This window comes from Musa acuminata, chromosome BXJ1-3, assembly GCF_036884655.1.
Source record: "Musa acuminata AAA Group cultivar baxijiao chromosome BXJ1-3, Cavendish_Baxijiao_AAA, whole genome shotgun sequence".
NCBI lineage: Eukaryota > Viridiplantae > Streptophyta > Magnoliopsida > Zingiberales > Musaceae > Musa > Musa acuminata.
Window position 1 is genome coordinate 39,329,249 of NC_088329.1, and position 20,682 is coordinate 39,349,930.

The 20,682-nt window shown below is 38.3% G+C and overlaps 3 protein-coding genes and 1 long non-coding RNA gene across 13 annotated transcripts; 3 read left to right on the forward strand and 1 right to left on the reverse strand.

Moving 5' to 3' along the window:
* Positions 1-432: 432 nt before the first annotated feature.
* Positions 433-1,420, reverse strand: LOC108952288 (uncharacterized). 2 transcript variants are annotated; one of them, XR_001977053.2, is made up of 2 exons: positions 1,283-1,420; positions 433-1,129 (listed from the first exon to the last, which is right to left on the reverse strand). It is a non-coding gene; the product is annotated as an uncharacterized LOC108952288 (long non-coding RNA). The 2 variants fall into 2 exon arrangements; XR_001977052.2 differs by having other exon boundaries at positions 1,228-1,337.
* Positions 1,123-2,917, forward strand: LOC103979128 (uncharacterized). Its single transcript, XM_009395178.3, has 2 exons — positions 1,123-1,945; positions 2,036-2,917. The coding sequence occupies exons 1-2, from the start codon at positions 1,541-1,543 to the stop codon at positions 2,633-2,635; spliced, it is 1,005 nt and encodes a 334-aa protein (XP_009393453.2). The 5' UTR covers positions 1,123-1,540; the 3' UTR covers positions 2,636-2,917.
* A 4,985-nt stretch (positions 2,918-7,902) lies between these two features.
* Positions 7,903-10,651, forward strand: LOC135629055 (pentatricopeptide repeat-containing protein At4g21065-like). Its single transcript, XM_065136197.1, has one exon. It carries the CDS (start codon positions 8,005-8,007, stop codon positions 10,564-10,566), a length of 2,562 nt encoding a protein of 853 aa, XP_064992269.1. The 5' UTR covers positions 7,903-8,004; the 3' UTR covers positions 10,567-10,651.
* A 1,169-nt stretch (positions 10,652-11,820) lies between these two features.
* On the forward strand, positions 11,821-20,361 carry LOC103979126 (uncharacterized). 9 transcript variants are annotated; one of them, XM_065136222.1, is made up of 9 exons: positions 11,829-12,404; positions 12,496-12,666; positions 13,003-13,237; positions 14,510-14,732; positions 14,882-15,007; positions 16,864-17,006; positions 17,102-17,393; positions 18,295-18,388; positions 18,646-18,935. In XM_065136222.1, the coding sequence occupies exons 1-6, from the start codon at positions 11,961-11,963 to the stop codon at positions 16,916-16,918; spliced, it is 1,254 nt and encodes a 417-aa protein (XP_064992294.1). In that variant the 5' UTR covers positions 11,829-11,960; the 3' UTR covers positions 16,919-17,006; positions 17,102-17,393; positions 18,295-18,388; positions 18,646-18,935. The 9 variants fall into 9 exon arrangements, with proteins under 9 accessions (XP_018679532.2, XP_018679531.2, XP_018679530.2 ...); XM_065136232.1 differs by lacking the exon at positions 18,646-18,935 and having other exon boundaries at positions 17,102-17,166; positions 17,256-17,393; positions 18,295-18,567; XM_065136239.1 differs by lacking the exon at positions 18,646-18,935 and having other exon boundaries at positions 17,102-17,166; positions 17,271-17,393; positions 18,295-18,567.
* The last annotated feature ends 321 nt before the right edge of the window (positions 20,362-20,682 follow it).

The following is a 20,682-nucleotide window of genomic DNA, read 5'->3' on the forward strand; positions in this document are numbered from 1 at the left end:
TTATGGCACAAGGAAATTAGTGTTAGGAAATCTTAAAAAGAGAAAATATATATGAGAAGAGAGACTGACAAATTAAATCTTGGTCTGTAATTTTCTTATTAATTTGAGAATCTCCTAAGTAGTGAAAAATCTTGATTTTGACACTCGTTTTTTCTGCTCTTCATTTCTTTTCTTTTATTTTCTTCCACTTTCTTTGCAAGAAAAAAGAGAGATAATCTGAATATATATATATATATATATATATATATATATATATATATATATATATATATATATATATATATATATATATATATATATACACACACACCAACAGAAGAGGGAGGACTTCTCATGAATGCTTCTACTTCCACATAATCATCAAATTTTAGAAATATGTATATATTATAAGAAAAATATTAAAGACAGACTGAAGCTGAGATCAACATCAAATTGAGTAGTCAAGAAAGGATAAGCTAACTAAAAAGATCATACATCATTGATGGTTAGTACAGGGAGGCAAGAGAGTTTGCAGGACTGGGGAGATCACAACCTCCACCACTATGGTGGTGGTGGTGGTTGTGGTGGTGGGAAAAGACAGGAGGAGGAGATAGAGGAGGGTGAGGAGGTCCCCTACATCATGGCTTTTCTCGGCCCTGCCACTCTAATCTACCAACACCATCACCCTGTTTTTAGCCTGCATGCTCTCCCCACCCTCATCAAAATTTAGCATATATAACACTAAAATCATACAAATATATTGTTACAAATAATCCCCATCGATTTCATGTTGAAACTAAAACTGATATGAAAAATATGTAGCATCGAATAAATATACGTAGCATCTTAAATTCCCAAGTTCTTCTGCAACTGTGTTTGGTCATCCAGCCGGCATTGAGATCTTAGAAGACCAACATGGTCTTCCGAGTTCTCGGTTCTCCCAAAAGCTCATGGGTGGTGGCTCCTCCCATTCAGCAAAGACATGACCAACACTGCAGCTCGTGCAGGTCAAGACCCACCTTGACAGCAGTAAATTAAGGAAGAACCATGGAGACATCGGTAGTTGCAGTACATGGAATCCCATCATTCCCTTGGTCGGACTGAAGCCCGAGCTTGGAACACTCTTCAACAGCTCATCATCACCGTGAACCTGCAAAAAAGGATTAGTGGTGAGAGCAAGAGAAGTTCTCGTCAGATTGGATTGTGATGAAGAAGGTCATCTCAGTGAGCAGCAGAAGAGAAAACGACATGACAGAGCCCAGAAGTAAAGGTTGTGCTGCTGCCCCTCCCCCACTCCACCCACCCCAACATGTAGGTGCTGCACCGAGAGGAGTTGGAAAGGCAGCACACAGTCTCGCAACAGTGGGTAGCCCCGGAAGAAGAGGGCAGCGCAACAGAGCTCATGAGGCTTGTGTTCCGAACTCCATCACTTGCTCCGCCCTTTCTGCCACTAAACAACGCGACATGGCAGATTCCTAATCATCCTTCTCCCCCCACAGGAAACACCCATCATTGTCCTCCAAGCATCCCTTTCAGCGGAGGGGAGCCGCGCATTTAAGCCATGCCATCGCCGCCTCCTCCCATCTCACTCACTCCGTCCTCCAGCACCATGAGGCCCTGCTCCAACTCCGTCACCAGCTTCTTCTCCTTCCTCTCCGGTGGCCTCGATGAGCTCGACCGATGCTTCGCGTCGAATGCCTTCATGTCGCTCCAGTCCTTGCAGCGCGCCGTCGCCCTCCTTCGGTCCCTTCACTCCCGACTCATCGGCCTGGTGCAGAAGCTCCACTTGCCCGCCGGTGAGAGGTGGCTGGACGAGTACATGGATGAAAGCTCCCGCCTTTGGGACGTTTGCCATGTGATCAAGCTCGGCATCTCGGGCATGGAGATCTACAACTCCCGCGGAGCAGACATGGTCGCCTCCCTCGAAGAGTGGCGCCGGAATCCCACTCCTCGCCTCGCCCTGCAGGTCCTGATCGGCTACTTACATCCTCCTACCTGCTGTTAACGTTCCTTCATGGCTCAAAGCCCTGACTTTTATCCGGTTTCCTTTGTTAAGGTGATGCGAGCGATCTCTGTTTGCCGGAGGGAAGCCATGAGATTGGACGAGGAGAACAGGGTGTTGGTGGAGACCAAAATCGAACCAGCTTCACTTCGGTTCGACGACGAGAGAGCGTTCACGGAATCCAGGCTCCACGGATTCAATGGCTTCAGAGGAGTTCTTTACGCGCTGAGGAACGTGAGCTCGCTCCTCTTGCTGATCCTGCTGTGGGGATCGGTCCACTGCTGTCCAGAACAAGGTGTCTCCGAAGAATCGACATTCTTGAGCTCGGGGTACGCTGTTTCAGTGGGCAGGCTGCGACGGAGGCTGGTCGGGGAGGTGGAAGAACTCGGCGGCCGACCCGGGATTCTCATGCACGAGTTCCGGGCGGCGAGGGCGGCGGCCGAGGAACTGAGAGAAGAGATGGAGAAGGCGGGGACGGAGGGAGGCGACACAGGGGCCACGACAGGGAAGCTGAAGGAGAAGGTGGAGGGATTGAAGGGGTGGCTGGGGACGCTGAGATCTGGAACTGAGAATCTTGTGGCGCAGCTGGATGACTTGTTTGATGAAATTGTGGAGGGCAGGAAGGAGCTATTGGACATCTGCAGCCACCAGTGAGCTGAAGGTAGGCAGAAGCAGCAACAAGAAGAGGTCTGAGGAAGGAGAATTCCGGTGATCAGCTTCTTCTTCTTCTTCTTCTTCTTCGTCTTCTTCTTCTTCTAGCTTTGTTTGTTTGTAGCAGCTATTGTTCCATTAGTATACAAACAATACCATTACCAGTCTTCTTCCATGCAAACAGAAGCAGGATCACAGTAAAAACAACTCGAGAGACACCATGGTGAGTGAGAGAGTTTGATTGTGTGCATCATGTTATAGCAACGAAGGGATCTTTTCTTTTTATTGTGCTTTGCTTTGGAAGGAACCCGTCTGTGTTCTTTGACTGGGTTCCTTTGTCATCTTCTTCCATCAGTGAAGGCTGCAGGCGAGGAAGAAGAAGGGGATGGGTGGGGAGGAGATTCCTGGGCAATTGAGTGGACAAGGAGACACGAGGACGGTACTGGTGGAATCTCGTTGTCTGCTGAGATTGATGTGGGAACGGATGGCAACCGCCATGGAAAAGGCTTCTGGACGGGACCAGCCGGCACAGGCGACTGTTCCCGCACTCTCTTGATTGCTGCTGCCAATATTACTTCAGCAGCAGCGGCAATTATTTAGAGAGATGCGACCAAAAAGAAATCCTTGCTCAAAACAAAAAGAAAAACCTTTCAACATATCCATAATAATAATAATATATATATGTATAATTATTTAAGCATCTAAATTTATTTCAAATTTGATAAGATTAGATTTTGATTTGGTGATGACATGTTTTGATAAGATTATATTACGTAATTAGATCTCTTTAATATTTTGATCTTTAAATTTTAAAAAAATATATTGAGATCATTATAATTAAATTTTTTTTAGTACGTCGATCTTTATATTTAAAAAAATTATATTAAAATATTTATAGTTATGAAAGTGAAATATTTAACCTCATTTACTCTAAACATCTTTTTGCTCGTGGTTTTCATGTCATTTGTGATATCGATAAGATATCGATAAGGTCTATCATCGTTCTCGTCGATCATTTATACAATAGAGATTATCTTTTTGTTCATTATTTTTTTTATCATTATTGTCATGTGTTATATTCTCAGTTCATAAAATCGACAACATCAAGATAAATAGGATTAAATGTTTCACTTTTATAATTATAGAAATTTTAATATAAATATTTTAAATTTAAAAAATTAAAATATTTTAACTAATAAAATAATATAATTTTATTATTGAGCCATGTTATAGTATTCATCTTTCTTTTAATAGAACTGGATTGAGACACCTATATTTCTCACTGTATATTAATTAATGAATATTTATATTTATAAAATTATAATCAAAATTAGCATTTTTAAGTGCCTCGTAAGCTCCTCCTAATTTGAACTTAAATTCGATGAAGGAGCCCTCTAATCCAACTGAAACATCCACAGTAAATGAATGAACCGAAGTCCGAAATCAGCGTGGAAGCAAGTGGAAGACACTGGATCCGACAATACGTCGAACACCTCGGGATCTGATACCGGACGGAACTTACAGCGGAGGAAGAGCTGGAACTGGAGCTGGAGACACACGGAGCAGCCGGTGGTGGCCAGCTTTCGCAAGGGGGGCAGCAGCAGTAGCACTGTGGCTCGCTCATAGAGACAGAGGTACGGTGATCTCAGCCCACCTCTTCCTCCTCCCCACAGCCACAAGCTGCGCTGGTTCTGTCGTCGCCTCTGTTGCTTGCCTCCTCTTTTCTCGCGCATCCGCCATCGTGAACAAACCGACATGTTTTTACCTTTTACGCACCCAGTAAAGAAACCTGTGCAAGCCAGTAACTGTCCTGATGCCATGGAAGAAAGCAAAACACGGAGACAAAGCACAAAGAAGGGAGAGAAACGAGGGAGAAGGAAGACGGCGTGGATGAGTATCAGGGAGGAGAGACACAGAGCTAACCATGGATGCAAAAAAAAATCATATATATATATATATATATATATATATATATATATATATATATATTACTTGACAATAGTAATTTTCATATTAATTTATATCAATTTAAGTTCAGCGTAACAGCTTAAATGCTATTATAATAAACGCAAATCAACTGTTTGTTTAAGAAAACACTTTAAATATGTCAGGATAGTATTTGAGTATTAAGAATATTTCTAATATTTTATATTTTTATTTTTAAAATTAGAATTAACTGATGACAGCAGTAAGTAATAACTGAGTTAGGAGGGGGCAATGGATGTCAATTTGAAACTTATAAAGACGGACAAATAACTTGTCTCCGAATTTTACAAGGATTGAATTATTTATATATTTATATACAAGTAAATTTCATATTTATCTCTATCAATTTAAGTTCAGTATGTATCCTTTAAAACCTAATAACTTATACACTATTATGATTAATCCAAATCAACCGAGTCTTTAATGAAAACACTTTAAATATGTTAGAATAGTATAGTATTTTTTTAAAAATAAATAAAATTATCAAAATATTTATCAATTAAATTAGATAACACATTCATCAATTTTAGAGCACCTATAGTGTATGAGTATTAAAAATATTTTTATAATTTTTAAATTTTATTTTAAAAGGGAATATAAAGGGAATTTGATAATTAATTTTTCTCCGAAGCCATCCCATCCTTCGAGAGAGTGTCTCAGTCGCACATTTATGGCTGACCTCAATTTTAACTAAAGGTTTGCTATCCGTCGATGTGCCAATAAACAACATGTGTTTCACATTACATAATTTTTTTACTTATCTTTATTATTAGTATTATTTTACTTTATATTACGTACTTGATAATGTTACGATGTTTTTCGATTTATGTAATAGAAATTGGATCATAATAAAATCATAATAATGAGATCAATTCGTTTATAAACATAGATCATAAATATTATATTATTTAAGAAAGACATCGAGATAGTCGGACAAACTGATGTGTTATATAATCATCCATATGATAGAGGTAATTAGTCTCATAATCGCTCATGTGGGGACATTAGAGGTACAATGCAAGTACTCATTGGAGAATGTGTTCATCAATTGATCCGCTCACAGAATACGAGATGGTGAATGATACCTCGTCATCAAATAATGGTTTCGTGGTTCAAATTATGAGTTTGGTTCGTAGACATCAGACACTAAAGATGTCATGTATGAGTATTTTACTTTTTGATACCAGACTTGTAGGTCTAAAAGTTTCAAATCTAGTATAGTTGATTATAAAGGGTGGTAACCAACCTTACAAGAGCAATTAATATCAATAGAGGATTATCTGCTCTCGGTGTTATGAGAGGAATGTCTCATGTGCTCTCATTCAATTAAATCTCTGGTCACGATTATTCGGATTAAGAGAAAAAAAAGTTCTATGGAAAAATCCGATTAGAGCAAGACTCGAGTAGATTCTTTATACGCCTGATAGTACTATGCCCGATATACGGTATTTAGGATATTAGAATGATAAGACAGTATAGATATATGGTAATTAAGGATAAACAAGTCTAATAGATTAGATCCCCTGTATCGTTTGGAAACTATGAAATAGTGACATAGTATGTTCATAATCGTTGAGTCAAGTGAATTATCATGTAGAGAATAATTTATTCAATCGGAAGGAGTTCTAATATGTATGACTTACGACTAACTCAGTATTGAGCCTAGAGGGTCACACACATATAATAGGTGTTGTAACGAGTAAAGGTATGAATATGAGATATTCGTCGAGCCCATATCTTATTAGATATCCAATAAGTCCTTGTATTATTGGATCATTTGGGTAAGACTCATTAAGAGTAAATAGTGAATATTGGATAGAGAGACTTGAGTAGTTGGATAGAGATCTAATATCAAATAGGGTAAGATCTATTATCGTTAAGTTGACATGAATTTCTTAAATAGAAGGAAACTAAAGGGGTATATACTAGACCCTTTTTGGCTATCACCTCATTATTCTATCTCTCCTTCTCCTCCTTAATCGATAGCCCTATTTGAGGTGTGTGGATAGTAAGAAGGGCTGGTCCCTTCTTGATCTTGGCATAGTCTTGCGGTGTACAAAGGAAAGGAAAGATCACACTACGAAAGAGGAGTATCGTCGCGTTATTTGTTGTGTGGATCACCGCTAGAGAGAAGGGTATCTGACCTTCTTCATCTAAAGATTTTGATATGTGATTTTGATGATATACAATCTCCCTAGGTAAATCATCTCAAATGTGTTATGTGATTTTTGATTTTATATTTTTTTACACATCAATCTTCGCATAACAATATAATATTAAATATTTGAAAATCTTTTTTTTTTTTTTCCTTCCACTATGATGCTGAATTCCCAACAATCTCAACCGAACAAATGATTGAACTAATCCTAATTCAACGATTGTCCACACATTATCAACATTATTAATATATTAGTTTAATATATCTAAAAAATTATCTTAAATAGTGGACTATTTCTTTGGATAAACTTTTTTTTAAAACATCTCTTCTTTTTTATTTTTTCAAATAGTATTCTTATTACAAATAATATCCAAAATATCTCTCACTAATCCAATAATACATTACAATAATTTGGTCATCACAATAAAAATATTATAAAATTTATTTGAAACAATTATAAATGATATAAATTGATTCATAATTTTATTCAAACCAATTTAAAGTAATATAAATTGATTCATAATTTTATTCAAACCGAACAAATGTAGAGAATAATGACAAACAAAAAGATATAATATGATGTCACTTATAATATTTTTTAATAACTTTATAATGTTTTCAATACCTCAACAAAAAAATACTATAATACTATTGAAAAATAATATAATTGAGATAAATAGAATCAAAACATAATAAAGATCATTTGATATATCATATTAGGGTTCAAATATTTATTTATAATAATTTATGAATAATATTACTAAAACATAGATAATATTATCAAACATAGATAATGATCTATGAGCAATGATAACTAAAAAGACATCATATAATATCACTTACAGCATTTTCATCACCTTGATAAAAATATTATAAATAAGTCAAAAGAAAATACTGTAATGATTTAAAATTGATGAAAAAATTGACAAAAATGATTAATATTATTATGGTTGTGGAAGGATATTTTGAGCATTATTGAAATTATGGGATATAATTTAGAAAAAAATAAAACAGGGAGTCTTTTGGGAGAAAGAAAAAGAGAAAAGATGATTTTTTCAAAGAGAAATTACCCCCAAATATTTATGTCATCATTTATAATAACAAAACCAAATACCTAATAGACTTAATCTCACTATAACCTTAATTCTGAGAGTTCACACCTTATCTTCGCCTCTCAGCCATGTGAAGTCCCACGTAATGAGACTTGCTCACCCCCTACCTTTGTCCAATGGCCATGGCCACTTCGCCTGCCCTCACCCAACCATTGCCTTCTCCTCCCATCAGACCACCTCTTGCCACCTCCACGAGGACACCAGCGCCCACTAACAATGGCAGGTTAGAATTGGGGAGGTTGATGCTATCTCTGGGGGACTACGCCTTGAAGCAGAGGAAGAAGACCCCTGAAGAGCATCGAGCACACTACAACTCCGTCATCTCCCTCTGCATCGCGAACAGGGCGCTCCGCGAGGGGCGCCACCTGCGATCCCACATGGCCCGAATAGGGTACACGCCTGGCCTGTTCTTGGACAACCAGTTCATCAACCTGTACGCGCGGTGCGGGGAGCTTGACATGGCCCGGGAGCTGTTCGATGGAATGCCCGAGCGGAATGTGGTGTCCTGGAACGCCCTCATATCCGGTTACTTCTCCAATGGCCGTCTTCTCGATGCGTTATTCCTCTTCTGCACCATGGTCGAGGCAGGACCGAGCCCCAATCATCTGACTTACTTGACTGCAATCCGAGCTTCGGTCGGCACAGGGAGTCGTGAGCTCGGGAAGCAGATTCATGGGCACCTCATGAAGGCAGGTCTCTTCGCTTGTGTCCAGGTCGGGAACTGTTTGATCAGTATGTACTCAGAGTTTGGAGAACCGGAGAATGCTGAATCAGTGTACAGGAACATGGTTGAGCGAGACGAGGTCTCATGGAATTCCCTGATTGCATTGCATGTCAAAAGCAGGTCTCCTGATGACGCATTGGATCTTTTCGTGGACATGCAGAAGGAAGGCTTCACTCCAGATGAATTCACATTTGGAAGCTTGCTCTCATTGACGGATGCAAACATCATTACCAAGCTACATGGCCAGATTGCTAAGAGGGGGCTGGCTAACAATGTCTTTGTAGGAAGCGTGCTAGTGGATGCCTATGCCAGGTCTGGGAATCCACGAGCTGCAAGCTTAGTCTTCAATTCCATGCAGCTACCGAATGCTGTCGCATGGAACTCGGTTATCTCAGCATGCTTCGGGAACAATATGGTGCAAGAAGGTCTGAAACTATTTCGGCAAATGGGTGAGCAGGGTGTGCTGCCAGATGAGTATACTGTCTCCATCCTGCTGAAGGCGGGTGCTACCTGTTTGTCGATAATTGTTGGCAAACAGCTTCATGGACTTGCAATCAAAATGGGATTGCACGCAGATGCCTTGATCGGAAACAGTCTCATTACAATGTATGCGAAACATGAAGAGGTTTCTGACTCCTGGAAAGCTTTCAGTAGTATCACAGAGCCAGATCTTATCTCTTGGAATTCCATTGTCCAATCTCATGTTCAGAATGAGGAGCCTGAACAAGCACTGACACTCTTTTTAGAAATCAAGGGGTCTGGTTTTGAGCCTGATGAATTCAGCTTTGTAGGTGCCTTAGCTGCTTGTGCTTCTCTGGCCTGGTACCGAACTGGAAGAGAAGTTCATGGCAACCTGGTCAAGAGAAGCCTGGCACCAGATGCTTTTATCAGTAGCGCACTTATTGACATGTACGCCAAATCAATGGTCATCTCTGATGCTAGGGAGGTTTTTAACAGAGTTGAACATAAGGACTTGATCACCTGGAATGCGATGATTTCTGGGTCGGCACAAAATGGTTATTTGGATGAAGTACTGAAACTACTTTACAGGATGAGAGAAGAGAACATCAAGCCAGATAATTTTACCTTTGCCAGTATTTTTGCAGCATGCGCAAATGCCATGGCGATGCAACAGGGAAGACAGGTCCATGGTCTGGTCCTGAAATCAGAACTTAAAACAGATGCAGCTGTAGCCAATTCACTTATAACCATGTATTGCAGAGCAGGGAACATAAGGGAAGCAAGAAAGGTTTTCTCTGAGCTTTCCGTCAAGAATGTAATATCTTGGACAGCAATGATTGGAGGTTGTGTGCAGAGTGGTTATTCGAGGGAGGCTCTTGAAATCTTCGAGCAAATGGAGAGAGCTGCAGTGAGACCAAATGCCAAAACCTTCATTGCGGTATTGACAGCTTGCAGCTATGCAGGTTTGAGAAGGGAAGCTGGAAAGTTCTTTAAGATGATGGAGACTAAATATGGGATTAGACCTGGATTTAATCACTACTCTTGCATGATTGACATTCTCGGGCGAGCAGGAAAATTAAAGCAAGCAGAAAACTTGATAGAAGGAATGCCTTTCGAACCAGATGCACTAGTATGGAGAATATTGCTGAGTGCTTGCAGAATTCATGGTGATGCTGAAAGAGGAAGGAGGGCCATGGAAAAGATACTGGCCCTTGAACCTGGTGATTCTGCAGCTTATGTGTTGCTCTCTAATTTGTATGCCTCCTTAGGCAACTGGGATGGAGTTGAGGAAGTCCGACAAATGATGAGAGTTAATGGGGTGAAGAAAGAGCCAGGAAAAAGTTGGATTGAGCTAAATGCTAAAGTCCATGAGTTCATGGCAGGTGATTCTTTGCATCCACAAAAAGAAGAAATATGTTTGAGGCTGAGAGAGTTGCTCAAACAGATGAAGGATGAAGGATATATTCCTGGTATAGAACATGCTGTAAGATAAGAGGTAATTATGGAATCATTCTGTTAGAATTCTCAGCTATACAGAATCCCTTTGTAGCAGCAACAAAGATGAAGAACCTGCAGGAGATCTTGACTTCTCAGAATTGAAGTTAATGGGGTCATGCATTAGACTGACCACCCAATAATTCATGTTTAATTGATCAAAGTTGTTTGAGAACCACAGAGAAACTCATGATGCATGCTAGAGTTACATTAAAGACAAAAGAACCTCAATTTTCAACTTGAGATCTTGAGAAGGGGAAGATCCAAAGAGAAGCCTGGCAGAAAACTTGTGACAAGTTGGGAAGTGCAAAGAGTCCTAGAATTAAAACCATTTCAAATGTATAGCATAAATTACTAATTTAGTGATCAAAATAATATTGATGAAAAACTAATCATTGTTTTTACAGATTTTACCTTAAAATAATTGGTGGTTGTGGAGTTTTATTGGTTGTACATATTTTTACAAAGACAACAGTTTTTTGTCAATTTATATAAAAGATTCTCTATCTTAAATGGATCCTGAGGCTTAAGCTTTTAACTCATGTTTCTGTGATGCATGTAAATTGATATAATACAAGTTTCTATCATACATGTTGGTTGCTATAACTCAAGTCTTGCTTTAGCTTTTACTCATTTTATGCTCTAAGACATTGATCCAAACCTTGGAAACTATCATTTTTGCTAACTTAAGTACACTAGTTTTAGAATTATACTCTTGTGGATTATTCCAGTTCCTTCTTTTGTTCAATATTATCCATTTAATAATTCAATCTCATTAATGGAAACTTTTGTTTCCACAAAAAAGGAAACAACAAAGACATATGAATCATGCATATCAAATTGTTGCATCATGAAGTTGCAATAACATTCCAAGAGCAATACAAGGAACCTATGAATCACATCATATCATTCTTCAAAAGATATGACTAAATTAAATTTAAATCATCTAGAAGTATAAATTAGTTTTCTGTTGATTACATAAGAGAGTACTCTCAGAATTTACAAGTAATTAAAGATGAAAAAACTCCTAGTGAAGACCCAAAACAACAAAAGAAAAAGGCATATGAAGAGGAGAAAGATTAAGAAAGTGTTGTTTACTTTTTTATTTGGATAAACTGCTATTTAGAAATTGTGCAGTTTCTTATAACTGTTTGCCTCAGAGGCTGCGCAGGAAGACTATGGTGGTGCAGCCGACAGAAGTTGGTGGTGGCTGAGGGTGGTGCGGTGTGGGGGAGCAGTATGAGACTGGCCGGTGGCCGGAGCCCCAGCAGCCGCCTGGTGGTGAAGCGGTGGCCACAAGGCAGTGGCGAGGCCACTAGCTTCCGGCTGTTGCAGCGCATTACTGAGCGATCGCGACTTCTTTTCGTGGAATGAGAAATCTTGACCGTTGAAATGATTGAGATTCGTGACAGATCCTCTGGGGGCAATTGGGTCCCGAAGGACGGTACGAGCCTCGATTGGTCGGTTAACTTTCCGCGGAGGAGTATTAGGGGATTGATGGCGGTGGCGATAGCGAACGCTTTCGGTACTTCGCAACAGCTCCGCCACCGTCCTTCGGGACCTCCCAGCCTACCCCGTCGCCCCTTTGCCGGACGGTGGAGGCTCACCATCTCATCCCACGATGAGGCCGTAACGGAGAAACCGTGCCTGCTGGGTGCAGCGGTGGCGTCCCAGTCGGTGGGGAATTCCAGCAAGCAGCTTGCGGGCAAGCGGAGGGTCTTCTTCTTGGACGTGAATCCCTTGTGCTTTGATGGGTCCCGCCCGAGTCTCCGTTCCTTTGCGCGATGGCTCGACCTTTTCTTCTCCGAAGTTAGCCTCCGGGATCCCGTCATCGCCGTAAGCCCAACTGTCTTGCCTAATTCTTGCATAGGAATTATCAAAATTGTAACTTTTAGGGGTGAATGAGGAAAAAAATGCTTCTTTTAAGGTATTGGATGGAGAAGAAGGGAATGAGTATCGGAGGCATCTGTTGCCATCATATAAAGCACACAGGAAGAGATACTTGAGGCAATCGCGGGTATTGCGGAGTGCTCATGATACTTATCAAAGCACCACCGAGTGCAAAGTTATAGACGTTCTCCTGAAGTGCAACGTGCCGGTATGTCGAGAAGGTTCTCTTTTGTTAAATTAGATTGTTAATTTGGGTGCTTATTCAGACTGAGACTGTTGAAGGGACTGTATTTTGAGTTGCCATTTTTATTGTTCATTCAGTCGATTGCAGTTCCATCAGTCACGTAGTTCTCTTAATGGCTCCTCTGGCAGTTTATAGCTTGCTAGTGTAAAGAAAGGAAATTACATAAGTTTGATTAAGCTTATCATGATATGAGACCATAATCAAGATTATTGTGTTTTAATTTACTTCTATCCCTAGAATTCTGCTACCAGCAAATTGTTTGCTGCAAAATAATAATTTCCAAGTTTTTAAGCAATGCAGGTAGTCAAAGTTCATGGATATGAGGCAGATGATGTAGTGGCAACATTAACAGATCAAGTTTTAAAAAAGGGAGCACGAGTTGTTATTGGGTCTCCTGATAAAGATTTCAAGCAGTTGATATCTGAAGATGTTCAAATTGTGATGCCCATGCCTGATTTTGGTCGATGGTCTTTCTACACATTGAGACACTACATTGATCAGTACAAGTGTGATCCAAGTTCTGATTTGAGCCTTCGTGAGTACAAAATATTACACTGTTTCCATGACATTGCACATGTTCTATGTATTTTATATGTTATGGAGAAAGCTGTTGATGTTTTGTCGGAATAGTCATAACCTGTGATTTTTTTTCTTCGATATGTATGCTTGACATTGCATTAATGAGGTGGTAATTCATATTAGATGGTGTTCCATCTAGAGGGATCCTAATTTAAATAGCTGGCAAGAGTTGGTTGTCATTTCCCACTGTATTAATAATGAATCTTTTTGTGCAAATCTACAGGAACTTCATTGTGCATTCTTTTCTGTATTTTTATGCTGATCAGTTTATGTGGGCGTGTTCCATGATAAATGGACTTTATAGAGCTTCAACTTATTCTATAAATGCTCTTTTTCACAAATTCTCTTTCTATTATGTTCTTTCCTCAGTGGATAGGTATTATTTGTTCTTCAGGTAGTTCATGCCACTGTGACAACATTTTTAATCTTTTAGTTCTGTTTTTTTTTTCATGTTAATTTATGATGTTATCTTCACATCTGGAAATAATTATGTACCTCATGTGTGAATTAGCTATGATATTACATATAAGCTCGATTTGATGCTTAATCTTTCTGTCCTCCGACTGTTTCAGCTTTCATAACTTGTTCATTGGTGCTTTACTTCACAAATGAAATTTAACTGTATTTTTCAAAATTTTACCATTCAAGCAGCAATTTATACATGGAACATGTCTTCGTATTTCTCAAACCTCATCCTCTCTCTCTCTCACACACACACACACACTTTATATGGGTTCATATTATTGGTAGGTTAACAATCAAAATGAGCATTTACTTGTAACTGTTATTTATTTTTTGATCTTGTGAGCATTTCTATGGTTGATACTGCCAGAAAGTTTTATATCTCTTGTCTGGCTGCTGCTTTTAACATTGTGACCATGAGCATTTTAAGCCCAAATGAAGGTGTTGTTATATCTTTCACTCTCCTAATTGGGCACTGTAAGCACTGCCTTCCATGGATTGTCAGTGAAAAATGAAAGGTTCCTTTAGCTTGGTCTGTTACTGTATATCTTTGATTAAAGTGGTCAATCTATCTGGATTTGACTTATAAATTCATGTTATCCATCCCATAGCTTGTAGCAGAATCACTTGTATGGAGTACCTCATTAAGTGTTCAACTAGATAAATCATCACCACATGGCATTCAGAAGCTGCTTCATGTTACAATGAAACTTTACCTGTCCAAGGTCTTCATCATTATTTACTGTCTAAACTTGTATCCACATAGGGTGTTTCATCGGTGATGAAGTTGATGGTGTTCCTGGGATTCAGCAGTTGGTTCCTGGATTTGGTCGCAAGACAGCCCTCAAACTCTTGAAGAAACACGGCTCTTTAGAAGATTTACTTAGTGCAGCTGCAATAAGAACAGTAGGCAAAGACTATGCACAAAATGCACTCACAAAATATGCTGATTATCTGAGAAGAAATTATAAGGTTCTTAGCCTAAGGAGGTATGAGTTTATGGAAATGTCCTAGATGGAATAAATGCTATCTGGCTTTGTAATCACATGATAGTTTGTTAATCAGTTAAAAAGATATGCATAAACCTTATGCATGGTTATGAAAAGTAATTGATGTCAATGACTTTGTTTTTGTTTAGGGATGTTAATGTTCAGCTTCAAGATGATTGGTTATCAGAAAGAAACACTAGCAATGACTTGGTAATCTTGTCAAACTTTCTCAGAAAGTTGGGGGAAAGGCCTGAAGGCCAGAAGCTAAATAACAGGCATGTCTTTTTTTAATCTTATCTTCCAAAAGTGATGAGGTTTCCTTTAAGTTGATTTTTCTTAACTTGGTTGTGGTTTTCCCAATGCTAAAGACTAAAGTAAATTTAATGTGTATAACAACATGATTATTTGATAATTTTTATCATAATTTTATCTTTTAGCATTTAATTAAGTTCATAAAACAAGAAATTTCTTTGCTCTTTATAATATAAATGAGTGGCTCTTCTGGAAAATGTTAAGATTTCTTCCTATTTTGTTTCATTAGTTAAGGGATGTTGTATCTTTTTTAATCACTTTAATTTAGTTTAATATCTTCTCCCTCAACATTTTTCCTCTACTACCTTCTCACTTTCACACCTTTGTTACTGTATCCTTTTCTTCTTTCATGACATATTATTCTAAGACTTAGTAGTACAGAACAGTATATCCCATTTATAGATTATATTAAGAAATAAAAACCCTTTAATAGGCATCATAGAATTGGAAGAAAAAAAACCAAAAACAAAACCTAAGTTGACATTTTGTGTAGATTGTTGGAGATCAGCATACCGAGGGAATTCGCCAGCCAATCAAGCTGTGGATCAAAAAGAAATCCTTGACATCTAGGGTATATTTTAGTTAGATAGTGAGTGAACCATGATGCCATCATAATGTGGCTCTTCTCTAAACTGGATGACTAGGGCTTTAGTCATAGAAATAACCTCTTTGCTTAAAGGGGTAAGACTACAAATTTTGATCCTTCCTGGTACCCCATATTGGTAATAGTCTTGTGCAATGGTCCTTTTTGGTAGGATATCCACATAACTGTCTGTGTAGAGAATGGAAATGAGTACATTTTTTCATATGACCTATGAGTTATTAGATGTCCTGATGATAACATGAGAAATGATACAACAATTGGCAGCACTTATGGCTTCTATGGTACAAAGAGTCTTTGAATGAGTACATTGATAGTATACTGAAGATTCTTATATTTTTAAAAGGATGAAAGTCTGTTCTTTTTTGTTGTTAGTTGGGTCTTGGAACTTTGTTGAAAAACATATTGTTCTGATTGTTTGTGACATTACCATTACTGGACTTCAATGCCACTGGGATCCATTTACATTAGGAGTAGTTTAAGAATGTGCTTTCCAGATTGTTATTAAGTAGGAGGAAGAGTATGGATGAGTAACAGGGGACGTAGAAAATTGTATTCTGCCATTCCTTGTGTTTAATTAAGTATACCGAAAGAAAGTCTGATTCTATATTTAAGCACATTCATAGCTATTTCTTAGGAAAATTCTTCTTTCTATGTATCATGCATCTTCTAAACTTAATTATATGAGCTAAAATATATGAGAAGTAATAATTATTCATCCTAAAGTTTTGAGCATCCATTCTTTTGTAACCCTTGATGCATGTAATGCATGATGAATGCCACAATTGTGAAGAAGTTTGACATGTTTATATCCTCTGTAATACTTCATCCCACATTTTTTGAACATATGATAGAATTATTACATGTGATGCATGTAATCCTTGATGAATGCCACAATTGTGGAGAAGTTTGACGTGTTCTCTAAATGTCAAATCCTGTGAGACACCATCAGTGCAGTGCAAGCTTTCTTATTTCAGATGCCAACTCTGATGAGCCTTTTCTGCTAATGATGGTGTTAGAATTTGTATGATAAAAAGAATGACACTTTTGCAGATATTATGGTTCTGCCTTTTGGTGATAATGTTTTCTTAAATAAATTTGATGATGATATCTTTCTTCTCTATGCTTTTCTCAGTGAAAATTATTGGCTATGAGTAAAAGGTTGATCAATTTTCATAAAGGTCTAACCTCTTGGTAATTATTGACTTTTGCTACTAGAGAAAGAAGCAAATCCTTTGAGAGCAGAATCTCAAAGGGTGATCGATCTGTATAACTCGGTGATGGTTGAGGACAACAACTGCTTGACCAAGCAGATATTTTGTTTGGTTTCCAGCCTAAAGGAAATAGCTATTCATGCATTGGTAAGAAATTGATAGTTCCTTGCTTACATTGTCTTTCCTTTTTTATTTGTTTATCCATTTTGTTGTCATAATCTTTAAATGGAACATGACAACAGCATCAATGATGTCTTTATGCTGCCTTCTTCACCGAGATTATACCTCAAAGGGAGAGTTGTATCAGGTTGTGCTTCATGCCTATATATGAACTTTTTTTGCATTTCTGCACCATTGACCATGTCCGTAACATCATCTGCCTTCCCTGACCACTAGTGGAATGACACACAGTGGGCCTCTGAGACAAAGCATATGCGGAAATTATTTAGCCTATATTCATATACTGCACAGTGTTCAAAGGGTTCATACTGTGGAGCCCAACTAAGACATCTGCCCTCAGGACTGCTTGCAGAGGTACTCTGAAGTGGTTTAGCTGTACTTGAATACTAATTCTTTGAAATGGACCAGAATTATTTTGCTTTGTGGTTGCTTCCTCAGAAAGAACATTTCTATAAATCTTTTTTAATTATGTAGACTGGCCTAGGATCGAATTATTATTGATGATTAAGGAGTTAAATTGCTGATGATGTGGTAGGAAGATGAGTGGAAGTGATTAATGTATGGGATGTTTGTGTTGGTCATCCAGAATGAATGTATCCATTTCACATGAAAATTGCTGCAAAAACAAGATTGTTTTCTTGTCTTAATAAGGTCAACACTTACTGTGATGTGCTCTGTCAAATGATGCATATTTTTTTGTAGGTTCCTTGTTGATTAATTAAATGGTGTACACGATATTATGGATTTGATCGGTTGATAAACATACTATGTGCTGGTCGTTGGTGTTGACCATATGCATACATATTTTTAGTGATCGTGTTCACTAATTTTTAACTTGCAAAATCCTGTCATTTTCCTGGAAATGATCAAATTTGGTTCAAAATAGTGTTTGAGATTCGTTTCTTAGTTCTGATCTGCAAGGTCCAGACATGCTATCTAGATATCGTAGGGTAGAACGTGTCATAGTGCTTCAGTAAGACTAAACCTGTATATCCTCGATACAATGGTGAAGTCGATAGGGCACAGAACATGTCGTAGTGCTTTGGTAAGACTAAACCAGTCTATCCTCGAGACAGTGATGAAGTCAATATATGCTCAATTTATGGGGCATAATCTCAAGTACAATGATAAAATCTTACTATCGGAAGTTTTTTCTTATGTTGTTTTTGAGATGCAACATTATATCTATATATAGAGGATGTTTTTGAGATGCAAACCCTGATTTTCACAAAAGAGCAACCTTATCATTGTGCAGGTGCTAAAGTTTAATAAGATGACACTACTGGATCAGATGATAGGTGGAATCTGAACACTGATGAGGCTTGTTCCTTGTACTGACTCAATTCCTGGTGAGTATCCATGCAACATGTGCAAGCTCTTGAACAGAATAAATGATGGTCATTCTACTTTACATCGGAAAGACTCCATGTGTAAGCATTTATTCACTACCTGAATGGCTGAATTACCTTCCTCTGAAAAAAAAAGAGTTATGAAAATAAAGTTAAACTACCAGAAGGACTTGAATTTAGTTTGCCACTGGATTTGTTCAAGCAATTTTGAGTGGCACAATATCTACCAGCTGAATTATGTAGCCTCTTGGCAACAGGTGAAAGCCACATGAGGTGTTTTCACTTTCTTGTCTTCAGTTCCAACTCTTGAGACACATCACATGAACTGGCAGATCTCAGAAATGAGGAGCTTTAGTTCTGCTCAGAGCTCAAACAAGCAGAATCATGTTCTTTGAGCTTATAAGAGGACATGAAGGTGAGGTTTGTCCTAAATCATTTAAAGCAGTGTACTGATCTGGACATGGAAGAGTTCCAGGTTGGTGTAGAATGAGCAACTTGGTGACTTGAATTAACATTGAATTCCTAAGTAGTGTCAGAGATTTTAGCAGCTCCTTTGTGATGCACACAGCTTACAAAAAAAGATTTCCTGAGGTATATACACAAAAAAAGACAACTCCATTTTATGTTGAAGGAACTATATACCAATCAGAGAAACAAAAGGATAAGAGCTATCTTTTGTTCCCAATCTGATCACTTCAAAGGAAAGGTCATAATGTGTATGAAACACAGAAAAAGACTGCTAATCAAAAATCTTCTGCAGTTATTTTTTTTTAAGGATATTGCAGGGGCTAATTAGCTAGATGTCTTTAGTATCTCCGTCTTTATAATTAAAAAAATTATATTAAAATTTTTATAATTATGAAAGTGAAACATCTAACTTCATTTATTCTAACGTCGTTGGTTTTACTAACGGAAACATAAAAACAAAGGGTAAAATGATAATTTTAATATTTCAGTTGGTGGTAGTAGATGACGTTGATGGTGGTGGATGATGATGCCACTGAGGCCACGGGTAATTGTTGTGGATGAGGAGAGCGACGAGGTGAGAGGTGAGGACTCTCTACATATGCATCGATGTCGATACAATTGTTGAACAACGAAAGAGTTGCTCGGCATCTGCATCGATGATATTTTTGTTGCTCGACAATTATGTCGATGCTAGATGTAGAGCAACGAAATGGCCACTCGAGTGGTTGTTGTGGATGAGAAGGGCGACAACGAGAGATGAGAGTCACTCTGCATCTGGTCGACGTCGACACAAATACAAAGCAGCCCTCACCTCTCGTCGTCACTCCCCTCATTTACAACAGCCTCTCGAGCAATCCTTTCGTCGCTCTTTATCTATGTTAGTGTCAACATAATTGTCGAGCGATGAAAGGACCGTTCGGCAACTACATTAGTGTCGACGCAAATGCAAAGCAGTCTTCATCTCTCGTCACTGTTTTCCTTATCCACAATAGTTACTCGTGGCCCCCAAAAATCATCTTTTTGCTCTTTAGTTTTCTGTTTTCGTTAGTAAAACCAATGATGTTAGGATAAGACTAGTTGTTTCACTTTTTATAACTATAGGGATTTCAATATAATTTTTTTAATTATAAAGACTGAAATATTAAGGAGGTATGGGATAATATATAATTAGTCCAAAATAATGATTAATACATTAACTGATGGCACAAATTAATTTGAACTAAAGTATCTTGCTTTTTTTTCCAGTTTAATCAAATCAATTGGTGTTCTAAACCTGATTAACTTGAATAAGAAACCATTTATTGTAGGGATTATATTTATCCTCCAACTTCCTCTTAATTGTGGAATCAGGACTTCAGACTTCAAATGCTAACTTCAGTAGGTTATGATGGAAGAAAGGCAAGAGCAGAAGTTTGCTGACAAATTCTTTGAGTTGTTCTCTTTATTTTCTTCTTTAATCCACCTGTTCTTTTCAGCTTCGTGCACCATACAAAACTAGTGAAGGATATCACCAGAAGATTGAATTCTTGAAGAATCTCCCACAAATACCAGCATCATACTTGTCTACCAGAGACATGGTTTTCATTTGTTGATGACATCAGAAAAAGCAGAGAACAAAGCCTTGTGCTGTCCAAATCACTGGCTACGGAATGGTAGAATTGAGATAACCTTACAGATGGAAGAATAAACTCAGCCATGTCCAACTTGCTTCATTAACACACTCATGTTTCCTGCCAATGACAGCTTCAAGCCTTTTAGCAACAGAGGGCAAATGAGAGGTCACACATGCAACCAAGTCTTTTAGCAAACATAGGATTCACATATGT

Bases quoted from the DNA above. Each gene is read 5' to 3' on its own strand.
- LOC103979128 (XM_009395178.3), top strand. From the start codon at position 1,541: ATGCCATCGCCGCCTCCTCCCATCTCACTCACTCCGTCCTCCAGCACC. The intron at 1,946-2,035 runs GTCCTGATCGGC...TCCTTTGTTAAG, and splicing joins CTCCTCGCCTCGCCCTGCAG to GTGATGCGAGCGATCTCTGT.
- LOC135629055 (XM_065136197.1), top strand. From the start codon at position 8,005: ATGGCCATGGCCACTTCGCCTGCCCTCACCCAACCATTGCCTTCTCCT.
- LOC103979126 (XM_065136222.1), top strand. From the start codon at position 11,961: ATGATTGAGATTCGTGACAGATCCTCTGGGGGCAATTGGGTCCCGAAG. The intron at 12,405-12,495 runs GTAAGCCCAACT...GCTTCTTTTAAG, and splicing joins TCCGGGATCCCGTCATCGCC to GTATTGGATGGAGAAGAAGG. The intron at 12,667-13,002 runs GTATGTCGAGAA...TAAGCAATGCAG, and splicing joins TCCTGAAGTGCAACGTGCCG to GTAGTCAAAGTTCATGGATA.